This window comes from Lepidochelys kempii, chromosome 8 (genome assembly GCF_965140285.1).
Source record: "Lepidochelys kempii isolate rLepKem1 chromosome 8, rLepKem1.hap1, whole genome shotgun sequence".
Classification (NCBI taxonomy): Eukaryota; Metazoa; Chordata; order Testudines; family Cheloniidae; genus Lepidochelys; species Lepidochelys kempii.
In genome coordinates this window covers 28,733,078-28,746,950 of record NC_136387.1, presented here as the reverse complement: position 1 = coordinate 28,746,950, position 13,873 = coordinate 28,733,078, and the positions used below count along the sequence as shown (strand labels likewise).

General features: G+C 38.7%; 1 protein-coding gene across 5 annotated transcripts in view; it reads right to left on the bottom strand.

The window, feature by feature from the left end:
• The window catches only part of TENM2 (teneurin transmembrane protein 2), a 1,082,146-nt gene that overhangs the window by 480,836 nt on the left and 587,437 nt on the right, over nucleotides 1-13,873 (bottom strand). For 4 of the 5 annotated variants that reach the window (XM_073355925.1, XM_073355928.1, XM_073355933.1 and 1 more), the window contains one exon: nucleotides 12,538-12,621. The exons of the other annotated variant lie outside the window; for it this stretch is intronic. In XM_073355925.1, coding sequence (XP_073212026.1) covers nucleotides 12,538-12,621 — 84 coding nt within the window. The remainder of the gene's footprint in view (nucleotides 1-12,537; nucleotides 12,622-13,873) is intronic. 5 annotated transcript variants of the gene reach the window in all.

Here is a 13,873-nt window from a genome sequence, read left to right as displayed (position 1 = left end):
TTTTAACAGGCTTTGTTTTAGGCCATATATCCTTATATGCATTAGAAATATCACTGTAACCTCTGCAACTTCAAATGGAAATATATTTGTCTACTCATCAGCAGGTGGACGTACAGATTAGCTTACACTTCACCCACTAACAATCCATTAAATTGAATGAAGTGATTCATTCCTACAAAGGTGCAAGGGGAGGTCAAGGGAAACAAGGTATTTAAGATTCCATGGTAATAAGTGTGGTGTAATGGCTTAGACTAACAGATATGAGGTTTATATATATAAAGTTTGTAAGTGTGTATATATATGTGTGTGTGTGTATATAAGTATATATAAGAAAATGTTTGCTTACCTATACTTTTAAAAAAAATTTCTTAAGTACAGGTATCTCATATATAGCCTTCTTTCTATCTGGTTTTCTATTTATATTGTTTCACATGAAACAGTTGATACTCCTGACCAAAATTAGGGAAGAGAATCATTTTGGATAAATACAAACCCAGCTGTTAATGGTTTTATCCAACAACTTGAGGTGTGAGTGCTGGCTTGCCTTTCTATTTATTTGCCTTAGTGTTTATGTTTTCCATGAATTTTTTAATGGCTCAGGAAGTCATTTGTGAGACTTAATTAATGTGATTTCAGGTTATTTTCAGTTACAGAACAATAAAAATACCCTGAGAAAATCAGTTCTGACTTTAATTTTGATCTCAAAAGTCCAAAAGCCATGAAAACCAAAACACAAATATTGATACCACGTTATTTGGATTTATTAAAGTCTACCCAACTACAAAGATATTTGGATATATCTGTGATCCTGCAGAACCCCACTGCCAACCCTCATTAGCAACTCACTTTTTTTTTTTTTTAAGACAAGGTTTGGGAATGCACTAAACATGTCCATATTCATATTATTCCCCTAGATGACGATGAAAAGCTGGTATCAACATTAATTCTCTGTGCCTCTAGAGTCTAAATTTAAACATACAGAGCAGCATTACTGGATGCCCCCATTCACTTTACATTCTCTAAACAGTTTCCTGTTATCTATAATGTGCACTATTGGCTATATTGCAGCTATTAATCCATAAACTGTATTCAAGGGATGCAGGAAGGGGTACTCCCCAGACAGACAGACTCTCAGGAGGTATTTTGACTGAGTCTCCATGGGGGAGCATGTGCCTCAGTGGGAATTGCAACACTTTCTCACAAAGCATAGTGTTCACCCTTCTCTGAACTAGGTCAGTGACACTAGATGTTACGTTTCAGAGTGACACTATAGGTCAGTGACACTAGATGTTACATAGCCCTACATCTCCATCTCTGGGGGACGGCAGCAATGGAATCAACGCCTACCTTCCCAGGGTAAGGACTGGGGTTGTGGGTGGCTCCTGCACAAAGATAGTGGAGTTGAGAGGGAAGGTTCTTTATGTCTGTGCAATGCTAGCCATCATACAGCCCTATGCTGGCCCTGTCTAAAGGCCTAGAAGAAAGACTATAACTCACTTCTGTTCTGCAGTTGCAACAGGTAGAATCTTCCAACATATTCCCTTAAACACCCTTCCAACGTAAAAACATAGTAGATAGTCTCCACCCTCCATTTGTCAGCCAACATTTGATTCTGGGCCTATCCTGACAGACTCAGATTTGCAAATGGGATGAGAGTTGAGCTCACTCAGAGAGCAGAGAGACACTCTGGAAAGTAGTTTGTCCCTGAGGTCAAAGTGAGGTTTTGTAAGATAACCAGTGATTATACTGCTTGGGCTTAATATTGTGAAATTCAACATAAAGGAAGCTTACAGTGTTGCCTGATCCCAGGAACACAAAATCAGAGCTATTCACAGTCATTCTCGATCATTTCCTGCTTGTACAGTCGCAGGTCCGTCGTTTACTTCCTCTCACTGAGTAAACCATAAAATCTTCCATTGAAAAACAGTCTCATGCATAATTATTTCTAGAAACTCCATAAAGGCTTGATCCTGTGAAGTATCCTCAGTTCTCATAGTATTTCAGCACCTTGAAGAATCATCAAGGGACTGATATGCATTAGTCATAACGGGAGTTGTGGGTGCAAATCAAAATGGGAATGTTCCTCTTAGTTGTAAATCAGATGAAATTCTTGGATTTATATTGTTTCTGCACACAACCAATGAAAAGCAACTAACTCTTTCATAAGAGATATTCAACATCAAGTGGAGCTAGTCAAAATTTGTAATTAAAAAAAAAATACTGAAAAAGACAAGGAAAACTTTTCCCACTTGTCATCAAACTCTGCTACCAGGTATTATTTAGTTAAGGATATCACATCATGAATTAGACTTTGTTTGCCCACAACAGTTGGGCAAACGAGTTATATAATAGGCTAGGTATAAAACTGATAATCAAATTACCTGCTTTAAAGACCAACTTGCTATGAAAAAATGCCCTCCATAATAAATGAACTTATCTCCTTCTGTGTTTTTCCACACAATTGCACCACTTTTGATGCAAGAACCTTTTGTTCCGCAACCCCTGCCTTCTTAGAACACCATTATCCCTGGCACCGGTTTATTAATTTACTGAGTGCTCATAAGGGCTCCATAAAAACAAAGGGGAAAAAACCAACACCATAGCCTTTGGCCAGAGGTTCTTGCAATGCAAGGCCCCAGTTCTGCCACAAGATTTTGAGGTGGTAGAATCCATTCACCTAGCCATCCAAAGCATATCACCCATCTCAGTGATTTCCAGGCACAAAGTAAAGGGGGGGGGGGGGAGTGAGACAATTAGAAGCAGCTTGAAGCCCACTCCCTCTCCATCCAAAGAAACAGATCATTTTAAAATGGAGCTCCCTCAAATTTGCTCCACCTACATTCCATACTACATTCTTGAGGTAGAATACTATTCACTGCCCCCAAACCATCATCAGTTCCCATCCCTTATACTCTGGTCCAGTACGCCCTTTGCTCACTATGCTTCCTTCTCCTCAGTATCACAGTGATGCTACTCTAATTGGCTTGCTCTAACAAGTGTCTGTATAATCTATTGTTAAAATCCTCCAATGACAGGGACTCCAGAATAGACGAATTCATCTCCTAGGCTGGAGAGTGGGTTGGGTTCAGGCTCCTCCCAGTATCAGCTCTTCAGATTCTGAGCAAGCAGCAGACACTAGTGGGAAGTAGCAGGATCAAGTTCGGCAGTAGCTTGAGTGTCTCTGCATTAAGTTTAGAAGCGTGAGCAACAAGGGTGATATTGTGGTGGGAGTCTGCTATAGACCGCCAGACCAGGGGGATGACGTGGACGAGGCTTTCTTCCGGCAACTAACAGAAGTTACTAGATCGCAGGCCCTGGTTCTCATGGGAGACTTCAATCACCCTGATATCTGCTGGGAGAGCAATATAGCGGTGCACAGACAATCCAGGAAGTTTTTGGAAAGTGTAGGGGACAATTTCCTGGTGCAAGTGCTGGAGGAACCAACTAGGGGCAGAGCTCATCTTGACCTGCTGCTCACAAACCAGGAAGAAATAGTAAGGGAAGCAAAAGTGGATGGGAACCTGGGAGGTAGTGACCATAAGATGGTCAAGTTCAGGATCCTGACACAAGGAAGAAAGGAGAGCAGCAAAATATGGACCCTGGACTTCAGAAAAGCAGACTTTGACTCCCTCAGGGAACTGATGGGCAGGATCCCCTGGGAGAATAACATGAGGGGAAAAGGCGTCCAGGAGAGCTGGCTGTATTTTAAAGAATCCTTATTGAGGTTACAGGGACAAACCATCCTGATGTGTTTAAAGATTAGTAAATATGGCAGGCAACCAGCTTGGCTTAACAGTGAAATCCTTGCTGATCTTAAATACAAAAAAGAAGCTTACAAGAAGTGGAAGATTGGACAAATGACCAGGGAGGAGTATAAAAATATTGCTCAGGCATGCAGAAGTGAAATCAGGAAGGCCAAATCACACTTGGAGTTGCAGCTTGCAAGAGATGTGAAGAGTAACAAGAAGGGTTTCTTCAGGTATGTTGGCAACAATAAGAAAGCAAAGGAAAGTATGGGCCCCTTACTGAATGAGGGAGGCAACCTAGTGACAGAGGATGTGGAAAAAGCTAATGTACTCAATGCTTTTTTTGCCTCTGTCTTCATGAACAAGGTCAGCTCCCAGACTGCTGCATTGGGCAGCACAGCATGGGGAGGAGGTGACCAGCCCTCTGTGGAGAAAGAAGTGGTTCGGGACTATTTAGAAAAGCTGGACGAGCACAAGTCCATGTGGCCGGATGCGCTGCATCCGAGAGTGCTAAAGAAGTTGGTGGATGTGATTCCAGAGCCATTGGCCATTATCTTTGAAAACTCATGGAGATCGAGGGAGGTCCCGGACGACTGGAAAAAGGCTAGTATAGTGCCCATCTTTAAAAAAGGGAAGGAGGAGGATCAGGGGAACTACAGGCCAGTCAGCCTCACCTCAGTCCCTGGAAAAATCATGAGCAGTTCCTCAACGAATCAATTCTGAAGCACTTAGAGGAAAGTGATCAGGAACAGTCAGCATTGATTCACCAAGGGCAAGTCATGCCTGACTAACCTAATTGCTTTCTATGACAAGATAACAGGCTCTGTGGATGAGGGGAAAGCAGTGGCCGTGTTATTCCTTGACTTTAGCAAAGCTTTTGACACGGTCTCCCACAGTACTCTTGCCAGCAAGTTAAAGAAGTATGGGCTGGATGAATGGTCTATAAGGTGGATAGAAAGCTGGCTAGATTGTTGGGCTCAACGGGTAGTGATCAGTGGCTCCATGTCTAGTTGGCAGCTGGCATCAAGCGGAGTGCCCCAAGGCACTGGGGTTGGTCCTGGGGCTGGTTTTGTTCATTATATTCATTAATGATCTAGGAGAACTTCAGAAATAAAAGGGCTAGTGATTTACTCCACCCCATACAGAAGGTAAGATTCCCTCTCACAGAGCTCAAAAGGTGGATTCTGTTAATGACGAGCTCACATGAGGCCCTAGCAACTCACTGGTGAAAAGCATATGGAAAAAGTTTGTTTGTTTTTAATAAATCTTTAAGGTTCAAAATAATTATTTAAAGTAAGAGATTAGACATCATGAATGTGTTTGGTATTAATCATGATTAATTCATTTGCTATTTTCCGGATATTACAATAACAGATAGTCCACTATAATATAGTCATTAATGTGTAACCCATTATTTTAAAACATTAAGACAGTTTCAGCAAGAAAGCTCTTTGAATAAGGCTGTAATCTCTGTCCTTCTCTCCAGTTTGTGGCTTACTGCCTTATCAGTAACTCTTTCTGATGTATGCTTTTCCTCCCCAGTACAATGTCCGGGCACTATGGTCTTGCTAAGTCCCTGCACCTTAACTCAAGAATTACAGAAGTAAAGGGTAATACTTTCTGCCTGAGAGCTCTACATTTCATTCAATTTCTCAGAGAATATGTTTATATATAGAATTCTTCACATGGTTTAGCTCACTATTTCCTTTATACTACAGAAAATATGTTATTGTAACTGCAAAGACAGGCCATCTTGGTACACCCTGAAAAATCCTATTGTTTACCATATGAATGACAGGCACAGAGGATCGACTCTGAAGATCAAAGATAAGATTGTATCATCAAATGTGGCATACAAAGACACAGAAAAAGGAGAGGACCCGATCAACTGTGAACCTTTAATCTATTCTTTGTTTGCATACTGCATGCTATATAATAAGAAGGAACTATAACATGGGGACATTTTAAAAACACTCTTTTGTTTGCTTAGTATTGTCCCTTAATGTCTTGAAAAACTGTTCTGTGAGCACTCTGTCTAAACGAATGTCCACATTTAATCACCCCAAATGCACCTTCACTGCATACCAGATGTGTCATTAACTATTGCTGAAAAAAAGTGAAATAAAGTCACCCAGCATGAGAATACTGTGGAATAAGTCAACACTAACAGATGGTGTTTATTTTGTCACTGCTTGTGTTAAAAATTACCACCTATTCCATCAAATCAGTTTCTTTAAGGTGGACTCTTTATGTAAAAAGTGCCACAGAAAATGTTTTGTTTTTTTTATCAGCTGTCACTGAGTTCCTTAAAATATGAGCACTTCTTTTCATGGTTTCCAGTTTTCTAGGACATGGTGCAATACACAGGAGATAGGTTTGTATAAATCTGACACGATAGAGTATTTTGCCAGCAATTCTGTCTTGCAACATGCAATCTGTTTTGTTTCTCAAACAAAGTTTGCAAATTTGTTAGCTTGAATATGGTGTTTTCAAGATACAAATTCCATAACAAAGATTAAATCTGCCCTTGGGATTAACCCACTTGATACTGTCATCAATTTGTTTCTAGTACCCAATCCGTAAGGATTTTTTTTTTCAGAATTTCTTCCATTTTCACAATTTTTAATTTTTAAGGACATAAATTTTGCTATGCAGTTTACATGCTCTAGTGGATGATTTCTGGGCAAAACAGCATGTTCTGAGAAAAGTAATTGTTACATCTGAAGCTGGCTACTATAGAAATCAATGCTAACACCCAAGGATATAAATACATTTTTGCTTATCTACTTTATAAGAGTTTCTGTTTTTTTTAAACCTGTGCTAGGACAATGAAACTGAAATATTTCAAATCCACAGTAAAATAAAGAGGGTCAAATTCATCCCTTGTGTAACTCCATTGACTTTAATGGAAGAGAGACTTCAATGGAGTCACAACAGGGTGCATTGTGTCCAGTGTATGTAAATATAATTTACAACAATAATGGAACACATTTGTTTCTGAAGATTACTGGAAATGAGTTTTCAGAGTAACAGCCGTGTTAGTCTGTATTCGCAAAAAGAAAAGGAGTACTTGTGGCACCTTAGAGACTAACCGATTTATTTGAGCATAAGCTTTCGTGAGCTACAGCTCACTTCATCGGATATAGCTCACGAAAGCTTATGCTCAAATAAATTGGTTAGTCTCTAAGGTGCCACAAGTACTCCTTTTCTTTTTGGAAATGAGTTTGTTATTTTAAATGTCATGCCACAGAAATTAGAGACCCATACCAACTCCTCAGATCCCCAAATTAACAACTCAAAAAGTAATTACACTGAAACTAGTTTAGGTAAATTATTTTTGATTTGTAAATCAGAAACTACAACTGAGTCTACAGATATTTATTGAAGAAAACTTGTTGGGGGAGTTATATATATTACATATGCATATATTTATACACACACACACAAAATTAACCATCACTATTAAAAAACCTATCAGCACTAGAAGGATGCTACAGAATACCACGAACACTCTGGAGTCCATTCCATTGTCTTGAGTTATATATTTGCAGTGTACACAATGTGTGTGTATCACACACACAAAAATCATGTCAAAAGAACATTAATGTTGCATAGTTAAGTGCTTGGAAGTTAGGAAATGCTATAATTAAGGTTTCCTGTGCAACCTTAATGTGCCCCCCAGTACATATGTATTTTGCTACAGTTTTTAATTACATGATCACATACTATTTTGTCCAATGGACTCCTGGCCACCTTCAGTACACAGTATAGGATGATGCTCAGTTAAATGACCAACTATTCAATATTTTGTTTTCTTCTCATTGAAAAATGTATGGCCTCAGACCTTATTTACTGCACACTATTCAAGCCCTGCTCTGAAGACAGAATTACTAACCTTGTGGGCTTTTCACTTTGGCCTCTGAGTGATTCAGAAATGTTTACAAATTTATTTTCACAACATCCCTGTGTGGGGAGAGGGTATTATTATCCCCCACATTGTAGATCAGGAACCGAGGCACAGTAAGATTAAAGTAAAATGAATCCACAAAGTTAGGATTAGTGAGACTAATTTTGAGACATTTAGGACCCGATTTTCCAGAATACTTAGCATTATACAGCACTTCCTATGTTTAAAGCATAGCACTTGTTGACTTCAGTTTCAGCTATGAGTGAAAATCAGACACTAGGATTCAAGTCAGGCACCCAGAAAATGAGGAAACAATTAGTGACCACCTCTGAAATGTCTGATTTAAGTGATTTGCCTAGCATCACACAGGAACTCAGGGTATGTCTCTACTGCAATTAAAAACTCATGGCTGGCTTCCACCAGCTGACTCAGGGTCATGGGACTCAGGCTAAGGGGCTGTTTAATGGCGGTATAGACTTTCGAGCTCAGGCTGCAGCCTGAGGTCTGGGACCCTCCCACCTCACAGGGTCCTAGAGCCCAGGCTGCAGCCCACACCCAAGTGTCTATACCGGAATTAACCAGCTCCTTAACCTGAGTCCCGTGAGCCAAAGTCAGCTGTCATGAGCCAGCCATGGGTTGTTAAGAAAGCTTTTTAAGGGGTAGAAAAAGAGCCCTTAAATTCAAACACTATGATTTATCAAAATAAATCAAGAAGTTATCATAGAATTAAGTGTTTTGCTGAATAAGGATAGTTTGCTGATGGTTCAATTACTTAATAATGCCCCGATCCTGCAATCTCAGCCACATGGCTAGACTCTTATGATTGTACAGAGTCCCACTGAAGTCAGTGGGGCTCGGCATCAATGCAGGAGTGAGCACACACAGATCTGATTGCAGCCTAAGTCAGTATCACTATGTCTTCTTTTATCCTAACACGAAATGTCCTCTTTTTCCTCTGGAATTCCTGGAGGGCGGGGGAAGAAGTACTGGCCTAACATAACTCAGAAATTATTCAAGAACATAATGCTTATCTAAAAATTAACCTGATATTGTGAGAGCTTGGGTTACATGGTTCAAACACGGAGGAGAGCTTTAAGCAACTTCACCATATTCAAAATTGATAAATATAAATTGCATATCAGCCTGATAGACAAGTCATGGTTTTGGCCATACCGTGTCACTGGGCTTTGGGTAAAAAGAAGAAAGTATTGGGAGAATAAAATCTGTTATGCTAGTTTTATAACTCTGCAAACACATATCAGATCTGAGTGCCTTCCTGACATTTCAAGACTATAACAATTTAATAATAAATAATAATAAAAAAGATGGTCATGGTGCTAAATATGGGCATACATAACTAAAATATAACAGTACACAAAATAAAACAGTACAAACAGAATACATTAAAAACAAAAGGACTAAAATGCTAAAGCCGTGAAGCACCATGAGAAAGGACAGCCCTACTGAGGAAGTGGATCTCTAAAAAAAAGGATCTCTAAGAAATAGGATCTCTAAAAAAAAGAAGTACCTTCATTAGTTTCTTTAAAAATGGGAGGGGATGAGACAGATCATCCACAGGCAGCAAGTTCCACATGCTGGTGGCCAGGCATGTGGAGTCAGAGCACACACATTGCCACCGGCATGATCCTCAAGAAGGATGCTTCGGTGAGTTATTTTTAGGGTGATCACACAGCAAGTATGAAAAATTGGGACAGGAAGTGGCGGGTAATAGGTGCCATTATAAAATAAAGCCCTGAATATCGGGACTGTCCCTATAAAATAGGGACATCTGGTCACCCTAGTTAGTTTTAAAACTACAATAATCTGTTTTTTGATAGGCAGAAAATGTGAAAGCCTTGGGGTGATCTTCACGGGCTCAGTCCCGCCAGATCCTGAGCATGGACCATGGAGCACACCGACAACTTAGGGTGCTCAGAATCTTATAAAATAAAGCTCATTATGAATATTGCTGACCAAACATGCTACTGCACTCATCTGTAAGGCAGGTCTGAATGGTATCTTTCTAACTACATTTCCAAAGTGCCCATCGCTACAGTACCTAGGCTCAGCAGTTAGCTGCCCTTCCTCTAATTATCTCTTGCTGAATGTTTTGGTGAGCAGTGATGACATCTTGTTCCTTGGCACATACTGAATGTATAAGAGTATCACACATTTAGTCAGTATACTGCAAACAATTCATGTACTTAGCAAGCACACGTATGAACTGGACACCTCTCAAATGAAAAACTGAGGATTTTACTCACACTAAAACAAAGACCCCTGTACAGCTAATAGACCATGTGCACTAATAGGGTTACAGCACTATTTGGATGTATCCTCATCCAGAAAACACTTTAAACCAAGTGTTGATGCTGTCCGTTTTTGGCAGTCAGATGGATGTTAAAGACCCCATGGCATTTTGGGTTTTTTTAAAAAAAGAATAGAGATAAAGCTGGGTCTTGATCCTAATTCCTTCTCTGAATTATCAACATAATAGATTAAGCTAGCACTACCAGTGACAACATCTGTATGTATAAGCTCACTCTTTTCTTGTAACAATTACAGTACACAATATGCAATACATTCTTCTACAAAGCTATGCCAAACCCTATGTGTAGAAATGATTCCATACGCAGAAAAGTCCCCAAGAGACGATTAATTTCTTTCCATTTCTTTGCCATGTGTTTATATTTTTATACTTTTTCCTCAGTTACAGCAGAACCATAAATAAGAATTAAAACTGCTGTAAAAACAGACTATATATTTAATATTAATATTTACCACTAGATACTATTTCATTCATTTCTACATCACTGAATGCATGGGATGCAGCACAATATAAAACAATATATAAATCCAACTATTTCCAGTGGGACGTGGGGTCAGGCTCCTAGGGAAAGCTAAACAAAATGAGCAACAAAACATAATATAATTCAGAAAAGAAAGGATAGGAAGAATACGGTGTTCATAGATGAAGTGACCCAGAGAGAAAGGCCTTGCAGAGAGCCCCTGAGATAGGCATCAAGGGATTCTGGAGGACGCACTCAAATACTGCTGCTATTAGTGTTGCGATTCAGTGATATACTGTTTCGGCCAAACTCATTGTTAGTGTAACTCCCTTGATTTCATTGATAGCTAGATCACTAGCCATGATACTATGGTCATGAGCACTTCAGAAATGCAGAGATATAGCAGATCATTTCTCATCTTTATACAATTTATCTTTTTTTAAAGTAGCTACTAGCTACACACTGGGCCTGATTTCTGTATCATAGACCTCTATCATGGGAATGTAATTCCTGTGGCTAACAAAATCTCTCTCACTGTAAACCTGGACTGATTTTTAAGGGCCTGATCCTATGAGATGCTGTAAGTATCCCAAGTCTTATGGAGCACCCTCAACTCTCACTGACTACAAAGAAGGCTACCACAATTTGTAGGAGTCAGTGGTATTCAGCATTTGACATGATCTGGCCCTAGGACAGGCAAAACAAAATAGGATCCTATCCTGGAGTTCTTGATCAGTCTATTATTATTTCTAGATTTGCTTGCATAGCACAACCTATCCATATATAAGGTTGTTTGCAAGACTCCAGGGGTAATCAAATGAATGTTAAAGAAGAGAGTACATCAGAAAAACAAAAAAGAAAAACATCACTATCAAATGTTTAAAGATCAGAATCTAGGTTATTATTTCTTTTTAGGGCTCTGATTCAGCAAAGCCCTTGGGAACATGCTTAAATGCTTTGCTAAATAAGGGCCTAACTGAACACACGTCACAAAGATGATGATGGCTGTAAGACAAGGAAATCAGAATAGCGTAATAGGAAGCATCTTTCATCTGAACAGCCAGTCAAACATAAAACAGAAATTGCAGCCTTGAGGGCATAAGGCTTTATCAGAAATGGCTCCTGGGAAATTAGGAAGGGCACAATGGAACATATTGACTAAGATCTAAGGTTAATGCAACTGGACATATCCAATGAATGAAAACAATGCTTAGTATTTAAGAGATATCAGGAGAAAGGGGTTTATTGAATCTTTATTTAGATAGAAAATCATACCAAGAAGCACTTGGTTCTAAGATCTTCATATGTTTAATCAACTATTAAAATTTTCTCTTAATAAAAGAAGAATGCCACATTATTTTTTTCACACTCCTCCCTTTTCCCTAGTGATTTTATCTATCTTGCTGTGGGGGTGAGGAGGAATGATGCAGTTATATACTTTAACAAAACTCGTCTGTCACGGAGGTAATTCTTTACAAAAATTCTGATTGTGTTATATAGGATATATAAGATAAAAAGCTTAACATTGCACTAAGAGCTACTGTCTGGATTTGAAACTGGTTTAGATAAAAAAATTCAGTTAAGGCAAAAGATGAACAGAGATATCACAAAATCCTCTCATTAAAAAAGGCGGACTGCAACATCTCTGAAGCAGTACATGCAAACTTCCACTAATGAGCAAAAATATATGCAGCCACCTTTGTAAATAAATGACTGGTACAGATATTATGGTGCCTGTCCTTAGGTCTGTGTATAAGCAGACCTGGCATCCCTCACATTATTCAGGAATCCTTTTGCCCGTGGCTGGCCTATGCCAGCTCTCTGGTTGGCTCAGGGGAATTGCAGTTCCTTCACCACCCATTCTTCCCTTAGGAGTCCAGTAACAAATACCCCAGCTTAAGAGTCAGTTAATAGGTTGCAGTTATCTGAATAAAAGCCAGGTTTATTTACTACACAGTAGAAAACACAGAAAAATCCCACAAATAAAATATTTGATAAGCATAACATAAATACAGCAAGGCAAATCACTGCAGAAGCAAACTAGCCAGACTCTACGTTTATAGGGAATATGGGTTAAGCAAGACAAAAACCTTACGTATGAGAGAGTTCTTTGTCTCAGCCAGCTGCTGCCAGCCTGTCTGTCTGTCTTTCAATGTCTCAGAAAGGTGTGTGTGAAAATCTAAATAAAATAAAATAAATACATTTTAGAGACAACTCTTTGTTCTCCCTAATATTCCCCCATACACTGTTGATGTAACAAAGCTGGGCAAGGTCACAGAACGACAGTATATATATATATTTAAATAACAGAATGCTGTTCCTATAGAAATTACATGAGGGTTTATAAATTTTATACAACATGATCAATGACATGTAAAGAGGCTTAGGTATGCATAACATTTGTAACCCCAGGTAAGAACCCATTCCTGCAAGTGCTGAATACCCTCGACTCACACTGTCATCAGTGGGGGTAGCCAGAGGTTAGCAGTCTCCAAATGGGCCCCTAAATGTTACTGAGACTTAAGTGAATACATATTGAAACAAAGTCTGCCTCTGGATACATGCGCACAGTTTCCCCAAAAGTCAGTAAGATTTGTACATATCTATAAGAGACATTTAATATCCTAAGAAAAATAGTTTTACTAAATGCCCTATAGCACCATAATGTAAGTTACATGTTATATCTATTTAAAACACAATTTCAACTTTTTACTCATGATCTCTATTCTAATGCATGTCAAGAAACACTCTCCACTGTTTAGATAGGTTTTGGGTTTTTTGTGTTTACTCAAGATGCATACATAGATTTAAATTCAGAATCAACATAATGAGGCTCATTCTGCTGAATTTGAACTAGACATAGTCCAGTGATTTGGAATAAAAAAAATACAAAGTGTTTCAAATATCACAGTTTATCAATTTCTAATAACATATGTTAGCTGAATGGTCTGAGAAATTGGTTTCTAAAGCCTCCCCAAAAGTTTCTATGCTAAAATAATCATTTTCAGAAAAAGAATCTCTATTAAAAGGGGGAAAAAGAAAAGGAAATGTTCAGCTCTGAATCATAGATCAGTTAGAATCAAACTAATAAAAAACCTTTCATTTGAATGTATATAACTATTTCAAATCTAAACTGAATTAAAATAAGGTATACATTTTAAAAACAATTATACTTCTATTTTCCCAAGAAATGTCTAGATCCTTGAAGAATCTGTCAGAGGATTTAATAACTACAAATAGTACTACTATTACTAAGTTTTGGTAAGTGATTAATCAAGAAAAGTAAAGTGAGGTAAAACTCAATTTTCAAGTAGAAAAGGAGTACTTGTGGCACCTTAGAGACTAACCAATTTATTTGAGCATAAGCTTTCATGAGCTACAGCTCACTTCATCGGATGCATTGGTTAGTCTTTAAGGTGCCACAAGTACTC